At 39.1% G+C, this 23,592-nt stretch overlaps 1 protein-coding gene across 1 annotated transcript in view; it reads right to left on the bottom strand.

Annotated features, from left to right (window-relative positions):
- The window catches only part of artn (artemin), a gene marked incomplete at both ends in the record, with an annotated part of 29,175 nt that extends 8,604 nt beyond the window's left edge, over positions 1 to 20,571 (bottom strand). Inside the window, one exon of the mRNA XM_083888315.1 lies at positions 20,460 to 20,571. Within this exon, the coding sequence (XP_083744441.1) occupies positions 20,460 to 20,571 (112 nt within the window). The remainder of the gene's footprint in view (positions 1 to 20,459) is intronic.
- Between the last annotated feature and the right edge of the window lie 3,021 nt (positions 20,572 to 23,592).

Below are 23,592 nucleotides of genomic sequence, written 5' to 3'. Positions count from 1 at the left end.
TGTGGCTATCAATGTCACATGACTTCTGCCGTCGTCGTCATGAACACTGTGGCCACTAGAGGGCTTTCTTACTTGTTATATAATAAGTTGTTGTTTCCATATTATACTGTATTCTCTTTTTTTGGTCATTATATTTATATAGTTTATATCTGATGTGGCAAAGTTATGCTGTAGTAACAGATGGTTGCTATAGCAACTCCTGTCCCTGGTTAGGCTTTTAGAGAAAGAAATATAATTATATATCTCTAATATATAAGATTAAAACAAACACAAACAATATCAGTAAAAAAAAGGAAGACAATAATTTAAAATATGCTCTATAGACATAGATTTTCTTTGGCGCCTACAGTTTCTACTTCATTTTATTCTTCCTACAAAGATCACTGATATTTTTTTAACCTTAAATTATAGATTATTTTCACAGTTTTTAAGTACTTTTAAATCTTAAATCTTGAATAATGTACATGAAATAGCATCTCATTAATCCATCCATATATACCCAACAATTGCATATTACTCTGTAATATATATATAAAATATATATATATACATACGTACATACATACATATATATATACATATATATATATACATACATGAATATATATATGCATATGTACATATATATACATACATATATATATACATATATGTATATATATATTTTGAAAAACAGTATTTCTTATCATCTCATCCAATTAACGTTAATTCAAAAATGAGGTAGACTGAGTGAAAAGATATGAAAAGGTTAAAGCTTCGTTAAAACGTGGGTCACTGAATGCATTTCGTATCAAAGCATGAAAGGCAAATTCATCAACTGTGACTATAACTGACTTTAATTTGGACCAATCCGTGTTAGCAATCCGAAATAAAGAAAAACAGGAAAGGTCAAAGAATAAAGACAACTCCATCATCATCATCATACACCTGTATGTCTGGATTATGAATGGTTTAATGTGCAAAACGGAGGAAATGCATGAAAAACATTTGCATATTACTAAAGTTATGGTGTTGTATTTGCATTCTGATCTGCTGTGGTTTTTCCAGCCCTTTGCTTGTTTTGCATCTCTTTTGTTCTCTACAATAGCTCCAGAGCGAGTGAATGTGAGAGAATACTACTCGCTGTACATATACTGTATAAACCAACACACCGAACGCCAAAAGACACAAATAAATAATATATAATACAACATGCGTAAACAAGTAAATAAATAATCTCCATCTCTGTACTCTGTGATATGTTTGGACCTATTTTTAAACTCAGTCTGGAACAGAACAGTTAAACAAAACGAGGTTAAAAACCTGTAACGGTGTTGTTTATGCGTCACGTGTGGCCCCCGGGCTTTAGTCCGACACTCCGGATCTAAAAATACGACGACGCGCTATAAGTAAAGTAAAGTAAAGTCACAGAGTTTATGTTATCAGTATTTGGAGTGGACGCTCAGGCACAGGAAGTGGCAGGTTTGGTGTTTCCACTCGTGTGTCTCGTGTAAACACAAGAGGAGCAGCAGTGGATACTGATGCAGCCCCCGATCACGGCTGCATTCCATTACGGAGATGTTATTTATAGGACGTCTGTCCACGGTCAACTCTGTTTATCACTGTTCCTCGACGTTCTTGAACGCTGAAGCCACTTTCTTTTCCTAATCTCACCACTAAAGGACACTTAGATCATCCACTCAGAAATCACACACCGTCACTCACAATACACTGACTTAAAGGTACAGTACGTTACAAGTGTGTTGAAGAACTTTAAATAAACTGCTCTGCGCTACTGTCAAAACATGGTGGTTCAAAAACAGAGCTGACCCAACTAACATGTGAATATGAAAATCTAATTCTGGGGAAATTAACAACATTTAATTTTAAAACATTTTAAAATTGGACTAAAAAGCCACTTTTGACCCTTAAAAGACCCCTTTTTTTTAACATATCACCAAGCCAGTTTGTCTGTGTTGAATGAATATTGCTCAAATCTGCCAGAGGACTTTAATTTTTTTGGGAAAAATTAAGAAATGTCACCTCTCACAAAAACCCGACACATTTGTTCCTCGCGGCGAAAAATGTGCGCTTCCCTAAAACAGCTGTTTTTAAAGGATTAAGCAGTTTTTATTCTCCAACTTTATCATAATTATTCTTCTCCCATAAAGAAAAAAATTTCCATGTTTACAGCCTGTGCATAGTGTAGTGAAGCATGTGATATAACAATATATCCTATTGATATTGATCGTATCGGCTATATATGTATAAATTAGCGCTGTGCAATTAACGCACGACACACGACCGGAAAACGCGCATGATGTCATGACGTCATGTTTACGTGCAGCGACACCGGAGTCCAGGCACCGTTTAACCAGTTTGCTCCGTTAGCTGCATTAGCTCCTTTTAGCGACGTTAGCGTTAGCCTACAGTGGAACTGGAGCAGTCTGTTTATTAAAGGAAAAGAGCAGCGCTAACAAATATATGTGTACAATATAAATACAAGTATGTGTGCCTCTGTTTTTAAAGTTTAGCGTTACTTTTGAGACTAATTTTAACAAATCGAGAGTCACGTAAACATGACGTCACACGCGTATTTTCCGCTCAGTCGTCATGGAAACGCACCGTGCGTTAATGTAGTATAAATACATTTATTTAAATGTTTGCCATATTAAATTAACTTCACCTGAATTTCACACGCTGGACCTTTTAAAAAAACACCACTAACAACACGAAACATCACACAAATTTTTTCAAATGAATCACTATTTTATCATAGAATTCAAAATAACTTTATTGACTTTACTAAAGTAAATGTAACAAGAATGAATCAGTCAATCAATCTGCATCAACACCCTTTGTTTTCGCTATATTATTGCATTTACGTATTTACTTATGCAATATTTGGGGTTTGAATGAAAGGAAACACACTTTCGAGCATATAAAATAAATACATACATATATTGTGTATGTGTCAGTCATAATTCATAGATAATTGACTTTATTTCTATATAGTTACTGCACAAGTGTATATTTGCCATTGTTCTGTTTTAATGTGTTTTAACGGTTTGGAAAACGTGGGTCACTGAATGCATTTCGTATATGAAATGGTTTCATCAACCGTGACTAAAACTGACTTTAATTTGGACCAGTCCGTGTTAGCGATCCAAAATAAAGAAAAACAGGAAAGCTGAAAAGGAAAGGTTTTAAACTCCTGGATCTACTGGAGAGAGTTCTTGTGATTAGTGACCCATGAATGCACCTAAAAACAGGGAACAGTAAAAAGCAGCCGGCCTTACAGCGTCCGTGAAAGGATCTGGGACGTGGACCAAAAATATTTTATACGGCTAATAGAAGATTTTACGGCATCGTAAAGTCACAGAGATGCTGCTTTCAAGTTCACTCTGTGCCTCGTAATGAGACCAGATTAAAACGCAAGTTTCCGCACGGTAACGGGAAACTTCTGCTGCGAGAGATCGTGGCGGTAAATCACCTGAAGTAGAAGAAGAAGACGAGGAAGAAGAAGACGAGGAAGAAGAAGACGAAGGAATATGAGAGAGAGAAGCCTGTGGCGGAGCAGACATGGACGGACAGTAACGGAAGAAGTGGGATCAGGTTCCACAACACTGACTCTGTGTGAGTGGAAATGATCGTCTGTAACGACAAACACTAAAGTCAAGCGTGACTGCAGCTACTACTGTTTAGAACACAGTGAAGACAATCTAAACACACTAGCACAGACTAGACTCTACTACTACTACTCTACAGGATAATTTGACCAGATTATCTGTCAAAATCAGCTTTAATTTCAAAAGACACACGACTGTGAGAGAAAATTTGAATCTTCAGCCAACTTTAATAAGTTTAATTACTCAGATAATTCTTATAAGCAGTCCTGGTCTTCAATATTAACAACCATAACTTAGGATACGACACAAACTAGGTGCCTCTCAAGGTTCCCTCACTAGATACGCCTTGGTATCTCCTTGGTATCTTCTCCTCGGGTCTGAGCTGTCTTTCAACTTAACTCTAGAGGTGAAATCTGAAATATGGCCAATTATCCTCCAGTATGGGGGGGCAGGCTCATAGGGGAAGCTTGCATACCACAGTTTGAGAACCATGGCATCAAGCCCAATTTATACTCCAGCTTAAAGTGCTCTAGCCTGACTGCATGAAATATTTTTTAAGTGACCGTCACTCCGTCTAAGGGACAACGGAGACGGCAAGAGCTGCGATTGGTCCTCAGGACAGGCCGAGCTAACGCTGCTCTGTGTCGGCTCATAGTGAGCACCGAGCGTCCACAGAGGCGGCGCTGATCACCGCCGACAACGTCGCTATACGTCATATCTTAACACACACAGCACATGTTTAGACTCTAAATGGCCAATTTCTCGCCTCAAATTATCTTAAAACTGCGTTCCGTGACACAGAAAAGTGAGAAACGGCCACTGTTTCAACAACAACAACAGTCTTTCTCTCTCGGACGCCATTGCTCACTGTAGCCAAAAGCACAACAACCTTGCGCAGCACGTTTCCATCCACGGCGCAGAAGTACGAAGGCTGGAGGGGTCTCCGTGGTTACGCAGTCAGAGAAGTATAATGTGGCCTTTAGACCGTACTGTACTATACTGTCAGTGTTAAACTCCGTTTAGTACAGTATAGTTAAACTCCGTTTAACTCTGACAGTTAAACTCCGTTGTCACTTGACGGAGTGACGGACACTTAAAAAATATTTCGTGCAGTCAGGCTAGAGCACTTTAAGCTGGAGTATAAATTGGGCTTGATGCCATGGTTCTCAAACTGTGGTATGCAAGCTTCCCCTATGAGCCTGCCCCCCACACTGGAGGATAATTGGCCATATTTCAGATTTCACCTCTAGAGTTAAGTTGAAAGACAGCTCAGATCCGAGGAGAAGATACCAAGGAGATACCAAGGCGTATCTAGGGAACCTTGAGAGGCACCTAGTTTGTGTCTTATCCTAAGTTATGGTAATTAAACTTATTAAAGTCGGCTGAAGATTTTCTCAAATTTTCTCTCACAGTCGTGTGTCTTTTGAAATTAAAGCTGATTTTGACAGATAATCTGGTCAAATTATCCTGTAGAGTAGTAGTAGTAGAGTCTAGTCTGTGCTTTCTCTGGATTACAACATTGAAAATTGGTCAGAAAGTTTGTTGTGTGTGTGGATTCCCATGTTTTTTTAAAAATTGCGCCAGATTTGAAAATCAACAAGTGTTAGGCTTGACGATCCTGCTTCTTAAAGCGGACCTAGACCGGAAGTTCCAATAAACGCTGTTTTTTAGTGCGTCATTACCTTGTTTACGAAGCCCTGAAGGTTCTAAACAAACAGTTCAGTCACTGCTGAGAACGCTGTGTTTTATTGTAATCTCGGGCTCAGCGAGATCTCTGAAAAAACCCAGTCCGGTTACGTAAACAGCGGTTCTCCTGAACAGCAGATCCTCCTGCTCCGGGCACTAGTCCGGGCACATCCGGTTGCGTACATCGAACCGCAGAAGAAGAATAACGTCCGTTGTGGAGGTGTTTCACGAGCGACAGTGTCTTCTGACTCTGGGTCTGACTCCGGGTCAAAGGTCATAAAAGGGACTGCGGCGGGGAGTCGTGAAGAAGCTATTTTTAAACACTGTTAAAACAATGTTTTGATAATGAGTAGCAGTCCATCCACCGTTCCAGAGGGGGGAGCTGTGCTTCTGAGAGCTGGTGTGCTGAATATGTCACTTCCGGTTATTGACCAATCACAAGACAGTTGGGAAGCCTCTACGCTGGCTGGCCAATCACAACACACTCTGTCTTCTGGGTGAGAGAGCTGAGTCTGAAATATCGCGGCTGGGAAACAGCGTCAGAAAAGAGGATTTCTATCGGCTCGTTTACAGCAACTAGGAGGTTTTTCTACCATAAAAACAAGTTAATATATGTAAGTAGACCTCCATAACTAACATATATTCGCAACAGGACCACTCTATGTGAGCTTTAACGTAAATGACAACATTTTAAAGGAAGCTCAGTTTCCCTAGCTTCTCTTAGAGCAATCGACACTGGTAAGAAAGATCTCAAGACCTTCACCATCAACCCTGCCATCTGGGAAGATGCCACCCAACAGGCACTCCGCAGTGGTCCGCTCTCACATGAAGTCTTCCTGGCCCAATAACCACAAAACCAGACTCTACAGGAACCTCCAGGAACAAGGAATCCATGATCTCCTGAGACTGAGATGCCACCAACGACTTGGATAAAGGATCTATCTATACACAAGTGATCAGATCAAGTGATTTTGACCAGTATCGAGGCTTATAGAGGACAAATATGAACCTGAATAATGTTCTTCTATCACCGTGACACCAGTTTAATCATCGTTACGACAAGTTCAAGCCAAAAAGGTTCTCTCTGCTCCAGCGTTTAATGATTTGCAGAGATTGCGATCATTCCTTTGCGACTCTGCTCAGTTTAAAACTTTGGCAACAGCGAAATCAATCAAATCTCACCGACATTTATCCACTGATGAAGAATGGAAGGTTTTTCTTCTTCCAGAAACAGTTAAATCTGATTCAACAACACCTGACAAAGATCAAACTGTTGCTCAATCCTAACGACCGGGAGCTGTTCGTTCACCGTCTGGAGAGTTGTCGTTTTTTTGGATCTACGCCCGGTGCTCGACACCCTGTCTGAACAACAAAACCTGTTTTTGAGCCACAATAACACACATTTGATCAATTCCCTCGACATTTGACAGAATCTCTGGCTTCTCATCGCAAATAATAAGAAAATCAATGTCATGTTTTGGCTTCAAATTCCAGACTCCAGACTTTTACTTCAGATTTCCGATTACATTTTGATCCACTGGATCCAGAACTTAACCTGCTTATAGGTTTTACCATCTTACATAAACGTGACATGACATTTATCCTTCGTCCCTTCATCTTTTAGCAAATTTTCTTATTTTCCTATATGCTTCGTTTATTGTCGTTTATTTTATGTGTAACTTATGTATTGTTATTTTAGCCTTGTTATTGTTGATTTTTTGTATCTCGTGTACCGAACCTTGGGCCACCCTGTGGTGTAAAAATGTGCTTTATTTAAAAAAATAATAATAATAAAAAATGGATCGGATCGGATTCAATCACACATTTTCTATCACACATCTTTCATACAAAGCAGTCAGGAAGCAACGTGGGGGTTAAGTGTATTGCTCAATGGCACATAGAAGCCGGGAATCAAACCCACAACATTCCAATTGAAAGTCAACTCACGCTACAGTCTCCAATTACAGTAAATGTCTTATACTTTAAAGGTGCCATATGTAAGAATGTGGCCAAAAACGGTTACTACATTCAAATTCGAAATACAGAGGTCTTTTAGGTTTTGTTTTCTGACTTAACTGGCAACCCATGGTTGCTCGGCGGCTGAGACTCTACGGACTGCAATGATTGGTAGATGGCGGTAGGTGGCGCCACATGCCAAAACATGATTTCAAAACATAAACCAAATTGCGTACAGAGGTGCGATGGTGTGTCTGGAAAGGCCGTTAGCTAGTTTAGCTCAACGCAATAATGATGCTTCATTTGAATATATGTTCTGAGCAAATGTATCCAGAAATCTAACTTGTAACCATCCCTGTGTACCTGACACTGTCAGCAGGAGGTGAACACCTGAGGATATCAGTGTGTCAGGTGGTCCAGCGGAGGTCAGCTCTGGTTACGCAAACACCTTTTGTCCATCGGGTCCACAAAAACAAGCTTACAAGGATATCTTTCGCTCGCAGGCTTAAGCCTTCCACAACATTTAGCGGCAGATAATAAGCGCTTACATGACACTGAAGATGAAATGCAACAGTGTGTGCAGATACACATCTGTCTCTATCCCGGTTCAGAGTGTACTTTACTCTCTGGTTAAGCTGTCGATAAGATCACCGTCATCATTCCCAACTCACTAATCTCCTATTTAGGTTTGTTTTATCCAAACAATGTTGAAAATTATTTAAAAAGCAACGCACAAACCGAGGGGGAAAACAGCAACAGGAAGCAGGTAAATTATTCGTTATTAGATTATATATTCCGTTTGGTACGCCGTTCAGGTTGTGAAATACAATGTTTTATTTACGTGCAGTGGAGCAAGCGAGTACAGAGAATGATCGCAATCTCTGGAAAGCTATGAGACACGTTTTGCAAAGACATCACAGAGACTAGAAAGGCGAGGGCGAGACAGAGTTTCGTGTTGGATCCAAATCATGGCCTCGGGATATATAGAGAAAAGGCAGAGCACTTGAAACACTGGCGTAGGTTTCAGTCAGACAGGTACCACATCCTGGAATTCACTGCTACTGTGCAGTGGGTACCCAGGATTCCCATGGGTCCTTGAAATCCTGGAAGGTTGTCTGAATAGACATGGGTTATTGCTAAAAGTGCTTGAATGTTGTGCAAGAAAGAAGTTAATTTGATATTTAAATTTAAATAAAAGTGGACGCCATCATGGACGAAGACAAGCTCTTACAAATTGTTCTCCCATCAGCACATTCAGTGCTTGAATATGAAGGAATTGGGGCCTGGAAAGTCCTTGAATTTGATGACAACTAAGATGTGGGAACCCTGCGTACCCTTCACTGTAGATGCTATACTTAAAATTATCTTATTGTTGCCATTGGCTAAAGATAGCATTGTTGTCACACTGTCAAGTAATTGTTGTGTTGATGTGCAGACGAGCGCTTGGTAAATCCAGTCTGAGTCCGTGATTTACAAAAAAGCCAAAAATAGACATTTATTGCTAAAAGTGCTTGAATGTTGCGCAAGAGAGAAGTTGATTTGATATTTAAATAAATGCCTCCCATTCCAAGACCTCTGTCTCACCAAAGACAAATAACAAAGACTGACTTTGACCCAAAATCCAAAGGACAATCACTTGTCCAGATGCAGAGTGTCCTGCAAATCAATAAAAGTGGACGCCATCATGGACAAAGACGGTCTTACAAGTTGTCCTCCCATCTTAAGCTGTGGCAGCACATTCAGTGCTTGAATTTGAGGGCATTGGGTCCTGGAAAGTCCTTGAATTTGATGACAACTAAGATGTGGGAACCCTGCGTACCCTTCACTGTAGATGCTATACTTGAAATTCTCTTATTGTTGCCATTGGCTAAAGAAAGCATTGTTGTCACTGTAAAAGTAATTGCTGTGTTGACGTGCAGACGAGCGCTTGGTAAATCCAGTCTGAGTCCGTGATTTGCAAAACAGTTGTGAGTTGCTGTCGTTCCCTCTTCTTCGTCTGTTGATTTAATCACGTTTTATGGCAATTCAGTTTTCTGACATATTGCTAATTCATGTGTTGCCTTGTACAGTGGTTCTCAAACCAAGATAATTAGCCTTTGTCCTCACATAATATGTGAGGACAAAGAGAGGAGGTTTGGCAATATGTAATGTGTAAAATGTGATTTTTTTGGAAAAGTAAAATAATTATTTTCATTGTGGTTCTTGCTGTCAACAGGTAGTGGAACACAGCTCTCCTGAAAGTCGCCTCAATATTCCGCAGCTTGTTGGAACGGCAGAAGGCAGAGTGATAGTAAAGACCATCGACTGGCAGACACATCTGAGTCCCTACTTTCGAAAGCTCTCACAGATCAAGAGTTTTCAGAACTTTAGGTATTTATATTCAAAATTCTGCATTTTTTGAATAAAAAAATCACGAATGGACATGATAGTGTTCCATGTGAACAGTGAGCCATGTTTTAAATATCCTGTTGTGTGCTTCTATTCTGTCACAGCTTTGATGCCAACAGACCAGGTGTGGTGCTTGCTCAAACTCACAGTGATGCAGAGCCTATCGAGTTTCAGCTACTGCGCAACCCAGGAGTTCTGCCCCCTGTTGACAGTCTCCCCGTCCTGGCCCCACCTGGACTGACCGTGGACAGGCAGACGAATCTTTTTGAAAAAAATCAGGCCTTTCTGTTCTGATGAGGCAAAAGACTTCACATGCCCAGAACCAAAGGTTACAGCACAGAAGAGGAAGCAGAAGAGGGTGCGTTTGTGATGTCATCATTTAGCCGCATATCAACTGTGATGGACAGAGTGGGTACAGCCACATTGTGGGGGAGGAACTGGTATTGAAGATGATAATATAGTCCATGGTCTGGAAAATATTGAACTCTCCTTCACACACTTGGATATATTTTATTTGATATTTGTATCTATCTTTCACCTTTCTTGTTTCTCATTTTTATTCAAGTGCTTTTTGTAACAGAAGAATTTCCCTCTGGGGATCAATAAAGTAAATTCTGTGTGAGTGCCTACATTCAAATGGTCACATCTTCTTCAAACATGATCAGATGGACATGTGTTTGACATTGCTGGAAAGCTTAGAAATCACACTTTCGGAATCTGTAAATAACTCCAAATGTCCCAAAGTAGACTTGTGAATGCTTTTGCCATGGCTGGACACATATACTTCACTGGTTTGTACAGTAGAACAGTATTTCTTGTTTTCCTTCAAGTACCACCAGAGGAAGCTTTCGTACCACTGGTGGATCAGGTACCACAGTTTGAGAACCATGGGGGTATGAGCTCTAAAGGGATGCGACTGCTATAAAAACACCTTTACTTATATACCTGTGCTATTCCTGAACACGCCGACACAAACAGAGCGACTTCTTTCTCTATTAACGCGCTGCTTTTTATAGACTCAAATACCTCATATAGCAAAGATGTCTCCCTCTTCCTGCCAGCCTTTCCTGCACACTTTTATACGACAGTGACATAAGCCTCATAAAAATAGCTCGTCTGAGCCAGTAAAGCTTCATGGTTTAAAAGATCGACAATACAAGAGTAATAATAAACACTTTGACATGTGATAGCAGGAAAAGCACTGGTGTAATTTACTAATGACCGCATTCCATTTGGCTAAGCTAGTTCTAGGTTCCCTGTTATTGTCCGTGCTCGGTCACCGTCGCCGCGCACTAATTATGGTTATTAATTACCGTTGTGTACAGAATGTATGTAGTAAACACTTGTACAGATGTTGGGTTTTATAAAGCAGTCAACGAGGTAGAAGTATTTTGGCCCACAGGTGATAGAAGCTTGAATTAAAGTCTCATGTAAAGGCAACGTTCTTAAGGTGATAAAAAACTATTTTAGGAATATTTCTAATGTGTGAATCGAATCTAGAAATCGATAAATTATAGTAGTTTCAGACTCACTTGGTCTCTGCTGTGTGTTGTCAGGATACACGGCAACGTAAAGCAGTGTGTCATCGGCGTAGCTATGAAAATTGATGCCTGAATAGAGCTTCTGAATTTTGTCCCAGACGTGAGGAAACCTTCAAGAAGAAGCTTTCTCGACTAAAAATTGAAGTTGACATATACTTTTTTTGTTGCAATCATCAATTCTACAAGTTTTTTTAACTTACTTGTTCTCAGTTAGCTCTCGTACCAATAACTAAGAAGAAGAAAATTCTCTGACATCCAAGACTTGAAAATCTAAAAGAACTGTTAAAAAGGGCATCAATCAGACTTGGATCATCCGGCAATGTAAAGCAGTGTGTCATCGGCGTAACTATGAAAATTTATGCCATGCTTCTTGATGACATCTTCAAGAGGCGGCATGTAAATATTAAAAAGGATAGGGCCTAAAACGGATCCCTGTGGTACACCAAAGTTCAATCTATAGAATTTTGGCCAAATACAGGGAGTATAGAGCTTCTGAATTGTGTCCCAGACGTGAGGAAGCCTTCAAGAAGAAGCTTTCTCGACTAAAAATTGAAGTTGACATATACTTTTTTGTTGCAATCATCAATTGTACAGGTGATAAAAGCGTGAATCAAGGTTTTTAACTCACTTGTTCTCTGTTAGCTCTAGTACCAATAACTAAGACGAAGAAAATTCTGTGACATCCAAGACTTGAACATCTAAAAGAACTGTTAAAAAGGGCATCAATCAGACTTGGATCATCAGGCAACGTAAAGCAATGTGTCATCAGCGTAACTATGAAAATTGATGGCATGTCTACTGATGACATCTTCAAGAGGCGGCATTTAAAGATTAAAAAGCAGAGGGCCTAAAATGTTGCCCTGTGGTACACCAAAGTTCAATCTATAGAATTTTGGCCAAATACGGCGAGAATAGAGCTTCTGAATTGTGTCCCAGACGTGAGGAAACCTTCAAGAAGAAGCTTTCTCGACTAAAAATTGAAGTTGACATATACTTTTTTGTTGCAATCATTAATTCTACAAGTTTTTTTTAACTCACTTGTTCTCAGTTAGCTCTCGTACCAATAACTAAGAAGAAGAAAATTCTCTGACATCCAAGACTTGAAAATCTAAAAGAACTGTTAAAAAGGGCATCAATCAGACTTGGATCATCCGGCAATGTAAAGCAGTGTGTCATCGGCGTAACTATGAAAATTTATGCCATGCTTCTTGATGACATCTTCAAGAGGCGGCATGTAAATATTAAAAAGGATAGGGCCTAAAACGGATCCCTGTGGTACACCAAAGTTCAATCTATAGAATTTTGGCCAAATACAGGGAGTATAGAGCTTCTGAATTGTGTCCCAGACGTGAGGAAACCTTCAAGAAGAAGCTTTCTCGACTAAAAATTGAAGTTGACATATACTTTTTTGTTGCAATCATTAATTCTACAAGTTTTTTTTAACTCACTTGTTCTCAGTTAGCTCTAGTACCAATAACTAAGAATAAGAAAATTCTCTGACATCCAAGACTTGAAATCTAAAAGAACTTAAAAAGGGCAACGTAAAGCAGTGTGTCATCAGCTTAACTATGAAAATTGATGCCATGTCTCCTGATGACAACACCAAGAGGCGGCATGTAAAGATTAAAAAGCATGGGGCCTAAAACGGATCCCTGTGGTACACCACAATTCAATCTATAGCCCAAAGAAAATCTCACTAAAGTGTTCAATAAAATGTATTTCACTAAGATAAGATTTAACCCAGTTTCAATGAGTTCAACCATCGTGAGAAGTCTGTTGAACAGAAAAAGTGGATAAACAGCTGTACATGCTAACATTAGCTCTGAACCCTAACAAAGGTGGGTGACATTTGTACGGCCGTGTAGACCTTCAACGCTGAACCGAAATGAAAGGATCTGGGTCTAGGATTTCCATGTTGTGTTTGCACTGTCGCTAAGCAACAGAGACGCAGGTTTTCGCCACCGACTTTCTGAACTGAAGAAGCTTGAAGATCTTGCCATTTCTTGGATTAAGGAGACGGCTTGAAATCTAGGTGCATTAGGGTTCCTCTCCCTGCTCTTCCACCAGGGTTCCTAAACTAAACTAAACTAAAAAGCAGAACCTGTGCTGTGCTGCTTATATCTGCTCTCAGCCTGTCAACACTCCCAAGGCCACCTTGGAGTCGCCGCAATGTTTATTTTTCAATCGGGGGGAAATGAAAAATTGCATTATTGCTTCGGATTCTTTCGAGAGCATTCATGCGCCGTGTAAATCTCAAATATGCACAACAGTAGCTGCCGGCGTTCAGCCCTGGACAATTTCACCTCGCAGAATAAATGTTACGTCAAACACAGTCCACATGAAAGTCATAATTCTAGTTTTTACTCGGACGGATGTTTTTGTGTTTTATGTGAATCTGACAATCAGAATGACTCTCAACGGTGATTGGCTGCTGTTGCTTTTGGTGTTTTTCGCCCCGCAAATAAAGGCCACATTCTCCACGTGGATGTTGAACTGAGCGCTGCCTAACCGACCCCTCTCGTCTTGGAAGTGGTTTTCCCCGTCTGCCTCTGCCTCTGTAAACCATCTGCCACATTATTTGAGCTCTGCCTGCTTTGTAACAGCAACACTGTCCTTTTCTGGCGGGCGCCGCACAGAAGTTATGGCTGCCGTCACGACTAGAAGTACGCCTCCGGTCGTTTTCCACACACGAACCCTGACGAGAGGCGATCCAGTAAAAAAACGTGACGGCGTTGGCCGACGGTCGCGGTGTCAGGAACACGAGGAGGAAACGTTGGATTTTCTTTTGTAAGAGGGGAATCGTGCCAGCAAAGAGAGAGAATCACTTTGTTGACATTAAAATCATCTTAATTTCTGGATTTAAAATGCCGTTACTGGTTGTTGACACCAGTGGGCGCTGTAGAGTGATGTACCATGTGTCGTGGACCGCTATGAAGTCCACAATAACGACTATTCCATCGTCTACTGACATATCTGACAGAATTTTGAAGCTATTGATAATATTTGAGCTAACTTTAGGTTCTTACTGTCCATTGCTGCTGCTAGCGTTCGCCTCTGTCCTCCCTTTGTCCCCTCATGGACATGTTTGGTTAGGACAGGCATCTATTCAATGACAAACAGCCTAACTTCATGAATATAAAGTGTGGAGTTCAGGCTCCTGATTGGATAAAGTGTGGGAACAGTTTCTCCTCGATTTACTGACAGATCCTAACACTGAAATGGTAAATGGTCTTTTCTGAACACTCAAATCTGCTTAATACTATAGTTTTGCCTCTTGACAGTGTTTAACTACTCAAGGCCGGGACCTGGACTCAAGTCTGACACCAGGTCAGATCTCCAGGACTCGTGATTTAAGCACTGAAGACTCAGACTCAACCATTGACTCCAAAGTTGGACACTCAGACTTGGACTTCTTAGCCGATAAAGACTCATCTCACTCATCTTGTATCACTTTATCCTCCACCATCTTATTCATCCATTCATCCATTCATTTCATTTGTTCTTAGCATAGTTTGTATAGTATATGTATATTTATTAATATTCTTTACATTTCTTCTTTTACTTAATTTGGTTTAAAAAAAAACAAAAAACTCTTACCTTTTAATAATTGCTTGCTTTAGGACTCTCCAGCACTGAATGCTGACACTTTTTAATCTCGATGTGCAATTTACTGAACAATGACAATAAAGTCTGATTCTGATTCTGACATGAGGGTCGCTGGTGCCAATCCCAGGTGACCTAGGTCATAAACCATTCACTACGGTCAATTCAGAGTGTCCGATTTGCCAAATCTGCATGTTTTTGGACTGTGGGAACCCGCAGAAACCCCACGCACTCAATTAAGACTCAAAAATTGGTAGAAAAAACTGATAGAGTCCTATCTTGGATCTCCAATCAAACTCACCCTCGTTGACTTTACTCCGAAAAGACTCAACCTCAACTCAAACCTTGAAAACTCGACCGCGAAACTGAAAAACTACATCCCTGAAAACTCCTCCAGCCTCCAAACCTCAAATAAACTCTGTGTCTGACAACAGCTCGAGGCAGAGATAACTTCATCATCGTGACTTTAAAGATGAAATATTACCGTACTGAACTGCACAGACAGGCAGATGGTTCAGTGATCGGTATGTGAGGAATGATTGTTACACTTCTGCTCCAGAGACGACTTCATTTATTCACAGCCTGTCAGGACTTAAAGAGGATTTCTTCATCATCTTTGACATCGTTCTCAAACATCATCAATGATCTTCTGTTGCCTGAACCTCGTTGTCCGTGTCAAACATCTGCGTTTATGATCATTTAAAACAGTTTAGATTTCCCTCTCAGCACAGAGAGTGTAAGAACTGGGGATCAAACCATCAACCTTACGAGCAGACAAACTGTGCTACCTCCTGATCCACAGCTCCTTTATAAGCCAGTGAGAAGACATCATGTTTGAATGCACTTCATTTGTCTATAAAGGTTCAGAAATATAAGTTTTTTATTCCATTACCTTGACATGTTTTCCACTTCCACTTCCTGTGCTCTTCCTCAATAAAGGTCACGTGACGTGTCCTGCTTCCTGTTTTATACAGGTTTGTCAGGGCAGGACGATGCCCCCTGCTGTCTGCTACAGCATCACAGGTGTGTGTGTGTTAGGGATCAGGGCCGGCCCAAGCCTCCATGGGGCCCTATGCAAAATTTGATTTGGGGGGCCCCTCTGTTACTGCCAATAATAATGATTATTGATCATTCACACACCTACTACACAAAAGGTATTCTACTTATTCTACTCTGTCACGAATACACTCGTAAAACTAAATGTGAAATTTTTTTGTTGGATTGGAAGCAGACGCCAGATTTGGAAACTTACAGAAAAATCTTTCAATTCATATTTGGCAAAATCAGCAACTCCCCCTACTGGCCACACAGAGAATCAATGAATAAAACCAAAGGGTTTATAAATAAAATATTAAGATATTAAGGTCTGAAAATCTAAAAATGTGCACAAAGATTTTACTTTTATATGTAAAAAACACAGCATTAAATAAAATAAACAAATACGTAAATAATAGTGTAAATAAACAGAGGCACCCGGAACAAGGTAATAAAAATGGTTTATAAATAAAATATAAAGTTAAATAATCACATCTGACAACTATGTAAAAACTGTGAAAAAGCTGTGGTAAAAATGGGGAGAAAAATTCTAAACTTTAATTTATTTAATTTGTTTAGTTAATTGCTCTTGGGGGCCCTCTAGTGGTCACGGGGCCCGAAGCAGCGGCTTAGTACGCTTATGCCCTGGTTAGGATGTAAGGATGTAAGGATGTAGGAAACATGTCAAGGTAACCAAAAACACCTAATAAAGTGACAGAATTGAACAGAATAGAAGCCGTTGTTGTGAAGTAAAATGAATAACGCCTAAAAACACATGGATTTATAAGGACAAGGAAATCACATGACTGTTTTTAAACAAACTTCTCAGTTGATTTATTAAGAAAACGTGTTTGAATTATAAGAAAATGCGAGAGAACGATTACAGGAAGTCGACAAGCGAAGACGAAAAACCTCTGAGACGAACCGGTGCAGGCAGAACTCAGACAGAATTCAAGGTCAGGACATTTTTAGAAGTCTTGTCTGTCTGTGTTTTTCTTCTTTTTATTGCCTTGTGCACAAAACAGCAGCAGGTTCCATTCAGAGGGAGCAGAGCAAAGGTGAGAGCAGTGAATGGATAATAGAGAACCTTGTCTATTCATGGACTGCACTTATTATTCTACTGAAATATCGGAAATGTACCGGTACATCAGAATGTAAAGGAAATTGCAGACAGAGAGAGTGGGAGGTGATTTAAAGTCTCACAGAGAAAGTTATGTGATGACACATCACAGCATTTCAAAGTAAAAGCGCCTGTTTTTGACATATTTTTGTTTACTTTACAATAAAAACACATTTAATATCTCAAACAGACTAAAAGTTAGTGATTAATAATATGGACAAGTGTAATTAAAATCTTAAGCTGTATATATAGGCACATTCAGAGCTTGAATTTGAGGAAATTGGTCCTGGAAAGGCCTTGAAAACTCTGCTCTAAATATTACACATTGATTGAATTGAAAAACATGGAATTGACAAAATTGTGTTTTTTTTAAAAATGTCTAATTATTTGTGTTATGGCAGAATTTGACCACATTAATCGTCAATGTCATTGTTTCTGAGACACAAAGAAATAAGGCAGGTGTTTTCTTCAAATTGAGGGCAATAATAATACGTTTATTTTAAGTATATTGAACATTTTTCATTTTTTGTGTTTTTTAGATCATAAAATCAAGGGGCATCATGAATAAACCTGGCAATTTAAGGGTTAAAAATAAAAATATATATATCCATATTTTATATGCATGGAAAGAACAGATATTGGTCTACAACTTAAATAAAACAAAAACAAAAAAAAAACAACTATATACTATTTTTATACCTGTGTACTTCCATGCGCACCATTTGGTGCTCTAGGTGTAATAGTGTTAGGATTTCAGGCCATTTGACATTACACAAAAAATAATAATGCAAAAAAAAATGATACTGCTAATCTCTTACATATACCAAGCTGCAATAATCAAAAAAATAAAAATCCAGTTTGCATGTAGTTTATTGAAAGTATTTAAATTTTTGTGTTTTTTAGATGATAAATCAAGGGGAATCATGAATAAACCTGGTAATTTAAGAGTTAAAATATATACGTATGAATATTTTGTATGTATGGAAAGAACAGATGTTGGTCTACAACTAAAAAAAAAAAAATTAAAATATACAAATGTATACTATTTTTTATAGCTGTGTACTTCCATGCGCACCATTTGGTGCTCTAGGTGTAATAGTGCTAGGATTTCAGGCCATTTGACATTACACAAAAAATTATAATGCAAAAAAAAAAAATGCTTCTGCTAATCTTTTACACATACCAGACTGCAATAATCAAACAAATAAAAATCCAGTTTGCATGAAGTATATTGAAAATATTTAATTGTTTGTGTTTTTTTAGATGATAAATCAAGGGGAATCATGAATAAATCTGGTAATTTAGGAGTTAAAATATATACATTTGAATATTTTGTATGTATGGAAAGAACAGATGTTGGTCTACAACTAAAAAAAAAAAATATGAAAAAATACAAATGTATACTATTTGTATAGCTGTGTACTTCCATGCGCACCATTTGGTGCTCTAGGTGTGTTAACGTAACTTTTTTGAAGTCATACAGATTATAAACAGTACATTTTATTTCATTTTAGAGTAACCTGTGTTGCAGCTTTATATCTCCCATGTCAGGATATAGACTCAAAATATGCAGATATTATTTATAAGGCACATAGAAATATGGTTTGTATCGTGACATATCGATATTTAAAATATATAAAAAAAAGGTTATATTGTGATAAGATATTTCCCCCCAGTGTCTCACGGTCTCATTGTCCATCTGTGGACATTTCCTCGACACATCGCCGTGACGAGCCTGAAATAGACTCTGTGATGAGCCGCAGCTCCAAAGTCACACAAATCATTATCTGTATCTGTGTCGTCGGCTTCCACCGCACTGGAATCTGCTCTCTGTCTCACACACACACACACAGTCTGGTTTCCATCACCTCAGAGGACTTATGTTCACTTCCTGTCGACTTTACTCTGCTTCACTCGTGGCACCTTAAAACGTCTTCACCTTCAAATTTAGTCATTTACTTCATTTTTTTGTCCCAATAAGTCCCCGTAATAATATGACTGTGTGTGGTCCCCACAACATAAGGAATACCAGACACACACACAGTCCTTGTCTTAGTTTTTCTAATTCTTGTTCAAATAAAACGTCAGTGAAGAGAAACAGACCGAGCTTCTTCTGTCCGTGCTTTAAATGTGATAAATGTGTATATTCTAAGCGAATGAATGAACGAATATGTGCGACAGTATATAAATAAAGGTGCCTTTGTCTTTACTGGAAGATGCAAACAGACCAAATACACGTATAAATGTATATAATATAATAACATAAACATCTGCAAACACTGCACGCTTAAATAAACACTTAACTCTCATCGTGTCAACGTCAAACATCATATTTATCTGTTTTTGTGGAAAAATATGACACTTTTTCCACTAGAAAACACAAATACAGTTTAATTTTACTTATTATTGCAACAATACTAATAATAAGAATGTGGTGAATTTGATTCTTTCTGGAAACTAAAGCTTTTCCATTCTCTGCCACTGCATGTTGACCTTTCAAAATAAAAGCACGTACAAGTGTCCTGACCTGTCATTTTGCAACAGTCTCACGTTTATAAATTGATTATTTAATTAATCGTAAACTCATTTGATAATAAATAACTTAGATAACTTAATATTTTAGTCTATGGAGAAAATTAAACATCATTATTTCCAGGTTAATTAAAACATTTTTGACATTTTTGGACCAAACAAGCCCTCGATTAATCGAATTGATGATGAAAATCATATTAAACTGCAGCCTTACCTATATTAATACTGTTATAATGACATGTTTTTTTGTTATAAAAGGTAAAGTTGTGAAAAGTTTGGAGGTAAAATAAAAATATGAAAAAGTGTGTGTGTGTCTGTGTCTGTGTCTGTGTCTGTGTGTGTGTGTGTGTGTGTGTGTTCTTACCGTGACCGAGTGTGTGTGTCCTGCCGATCATGGAGGTGAGTGAACCCCGCAGCCCGCGCTGGAACAACTGCGATAATCCACCGACACTGGAGCACTTTTCTCTGCGGACCTGTGCGCTCTGCTCCCCGCGCTCATGTCCCACAGCATAGTGGCGCAGTCCGCACTCCAGGGCTGCACATGGCTGTCACACACACACACGCACACACACACACACACACACACTGACCGAGCCGAGCCGAGTTATGCCGAGCTGAGCGGATGTGTGGATGAGTCCAGAGACGCAGAGCGCAGAGCGCAGCCGTGCGTCCTGCTCCAAGACAGGTGTGGGTAGAGACTGGAGATCCACTTCCGAGCTGTGTGTGTGTGTGTGTGTGTGTGTGTGTGTGTGTGTGTGTGTGTGTGTGTGTGTGTGTGTGTGTGTGTGTGTGTGTGTGTGTGTGTGTGTGCAGGGTGTCATGTTCCCTCCTCCATCACATGATCACTCACCGTGGATACACACATTTACATAACGGTGGTAATGTGGTGGATCCTGCACTGACAGACACTCCCTGAACTTCACGAGTCTGTATAGTTTGTGGAGTTGCGTTGAGGTGCAGAGTGTTTCTGTTTGAGTGAGGTTCTGGTACCAGTAGAAACTGTTGCCCCCTGTTGGACAGTCAAGAGAATGCAGGTGTCAAACACTTCAGCATTGGCTTCGATCTCTGGATCAGGAGCCGATTTGCTGCTTTTCCACGACATGGTCCCAGCTCGACTCGCCTCTACGGGGTTTTTTGTTGTTTTTCCTTTACTTTAGTAACTCCTCGAAGTGGGCGTAGTCATCACAGCGTGGCTGCCGTGAAGTCGTTGGAAATGATCCATTTGCCCTGATGCACTTTGACAGTGAGCTGATCTATCTATCTATCTATCTATCTATCTATCTATCTGCTCGCTGCCTTTCTATCTATCTTACTAGCTAGCTGTCTTTTTAACTAGCTAGTTGCCTTTCAAGCTATCTATCTATCTATCTATCTATCTATCTATCTATCTATCTATCTATCTATCTATCTATCTATCTATCTATCTATCTATCTATCTCACTAGCTAGCTGTCTTTCTATCTATCTATCTATTTAACTAGCTAGCTGTCTTTCTATCTATTTAACTAGCTAGTTGCCTTTCAAGCTGTCTTTCTATCTATCTATCTATCTATCTATCTATCTATCTATCTATCTATCTATCTATCTATCTATCTATCTATCTATCTATCTATCTGCTCGCTGCCTTTCTATCTATCTTACTAGCTAGCTGTCTTTTTAACTAGCTAGTTGCCTTTCAAGCTATCTATCTATCTATCTATCTATCTATCTATCTATCTATCTATCTATCTATCTATCTATCTATCTATCTATCTATCTATCTATCTATCTCACTAGCTAGCTGTCTTTCTATCTATCTATCTATTTAACTAGCTAGCTGTCTTTCTATCTATTTAACTAGCTAGTTGCCTTTCAAGCTGTCTTTCTATCTATCTATCTATCTATCTATCTATCTATCTATCTATCTATCTATCTATCTATCTATCTATCTATCTATCTATCTATCTGCTCGCTGCCTTTCTATCTATCTTACTAGCTAGCTGTCTTTTTAACTAGCTAGTTGCCTTTCAAGCTATCTATCTATCTATCTATCTATCTATCTATCTATCTATCTATCTATCTATCTATCTATCTCACTAGCTAGCTGTCTTTCTATCTATCTATCTATTTAACTAGCTAGCTGTCTTTCTATCTATTTAACTAGCTAGTTGCCTTTCAAGCTGTCTATCTATCTATCTATCTATCTATCTATCTATCTATCTATCTATCTATCTATCTATCTATCTGCTCGCTGCCTTTCTATCTATCTTACTAGCTAGCTGTCTTTTTAACTAGCTAGTTGCCTTTCAAGCTATCTATCTATCTATCTATCTATCTATCTATCTATCTATCTCACTAGCTAGCTGTCTTTCTATCTATCTATCTATCTATTTAACTAGCTAGCTGTCTTTCTATCTATTTAACTAGCTAGTTGCCTTTCAAGCTGTCTTTCTGTCTATCTATCTATCTATCTATCTATCTATCTATCTATCTATCTATCTATCTATCTATCTATCTATCTATCTATCTATCTATCTATCTATCTATCTGCTCGCTGCCTTTCTATCTATCTTACTAGCTAGCTGTCTTTTTAACTAGCTAGTTGCCTTTCAAGCTATCTATCTATCTATCTATCTATCTATCTATCTATCTATCTATCTATCTATCTATCTATCTATCTATCTATCTATCTATCTAGCTAGCTAGCTGTCTTTCTATCTATTTAACTAGCTAGCTGCCTTTCTAGCTGCCTTTCCCCCTTAGCTTTCTATCATCAGTCAGTCTATCAGTGGCCGGCCAATGTAGTGGAAAAACGGCATATTTTTATGATACTTACCTCTGAGTTGTTTCCTCTGATACTGTTCAATCCTCATTCTCCCGTGACTTAATCCAGATTGGCTGAGGTTCAGTGAAGCTCGTCTGCTGATTGTCCCTCACCTCCTCACCTCACATCTCCAACAAAAACACCAGATTAAACCCCTCTGAAGGGGCCTGCAGCTCCTTCTACGGGCTGATCACTCTGCTCTGGAGCCTGACCCCGTCGCCCTCCGCTGCGTCCAGCATCTCCTGGTGGAGAGGAGCTGACGGAGGAGCAACAGTGCAGGAGACGGCAGCTCAGAGAGGCAGCGACGAGTGACTTTTTATTCTCCACAAACCTGCAGCGCAGGTCAAAAAAACCCATAAGTGAGCACACAGAGAGCTGGGAAATGTGACTTTTTATTCAGGAATTTCACTTTGACGGGACGTACACATAAGTGGTGTGTTGAGTAAAAAAAGCCGTCTCTAATTCATCTTCATCTAAATCATCTATTCATCGACTTCATACACGTCTCATTTGGATCACATTTACACCTGAACTTCAAAAGTTCAGAGCATCTTATTACGATGTGAACGGAACGGGGCAGTTTGGTTTTACAGCAGTCACACATCAATAAATACAGCACTGAATCAGGAATAAATGACTTTTTAAACGTTTGTTCTAGATTATATCTGTGGGCCGATGTAGCAGCATGGAGTTGTAGTCGAAGATAGCTCAAGACAGATTTCAACACCACAGGTTTCTATCTAACTAGCTAGCTGTCTTTCTATCTAACTAATTAGCAAGCTGTCTTTCTATCTAACCAATTTTGGTTAGATAGAAAGACAGCTTGCTAATTAGTTAGATGGGTTAGTCAATGACCTAGCTTTCTTTCTTTCTATTTAACTAGCTAGCTAGCTGTCTTTCTATCTAAGTAATTAGCAAGCTGTCTCTCTATCTAACCAAATAACTAGCTGCCTTTCTATCTAACCAACTAGCCAACTAGCTACCTGGTCTATCTAACTAGCTAGCTGTCTTTCTATCTAACTAATTAGCCATCTGTCTTTCCATTTAACTAGCTAGCTGTCTTTCAATCTAGCCAACTAGCTAGCTGTCTTTCTATCTAACTAATTAGCAAGCCATCTTTCTATCTAACCAAATAACTAGCTGCCTTTCTATCTAACCAACTAGCCAACTAGCTACCTGTCTTAATTTCTATCTAACTAGCTAGCTGTCTTTCTATCTAACCAACTAGCTAGCTGTCCTTCTTTCTATTTAACTAGCTAGCTGTCTTTCTATCTAACCAACTAGCTACCTGTCTTTCTTTCTATTTAACTACCTAGCTGTC

The sequence above is a fragment of the Microchirus variegatus genome (genome assembly GCF_963457635.1).
Source record: "Microchirus variegatus genome assembly, chromosome: 4".
Classification (NCBI taxonomy): Eukaryota; Metazoa; Chordata; class Actinopteri; order Pleuronectiformes; family Soleidae; genus Microchirus; species Microchirus variegatus.
Note: the sequence above shows the minus strand (reverse complement) of the source record. Positions and strands in the feature narration are given on the sequence as shown.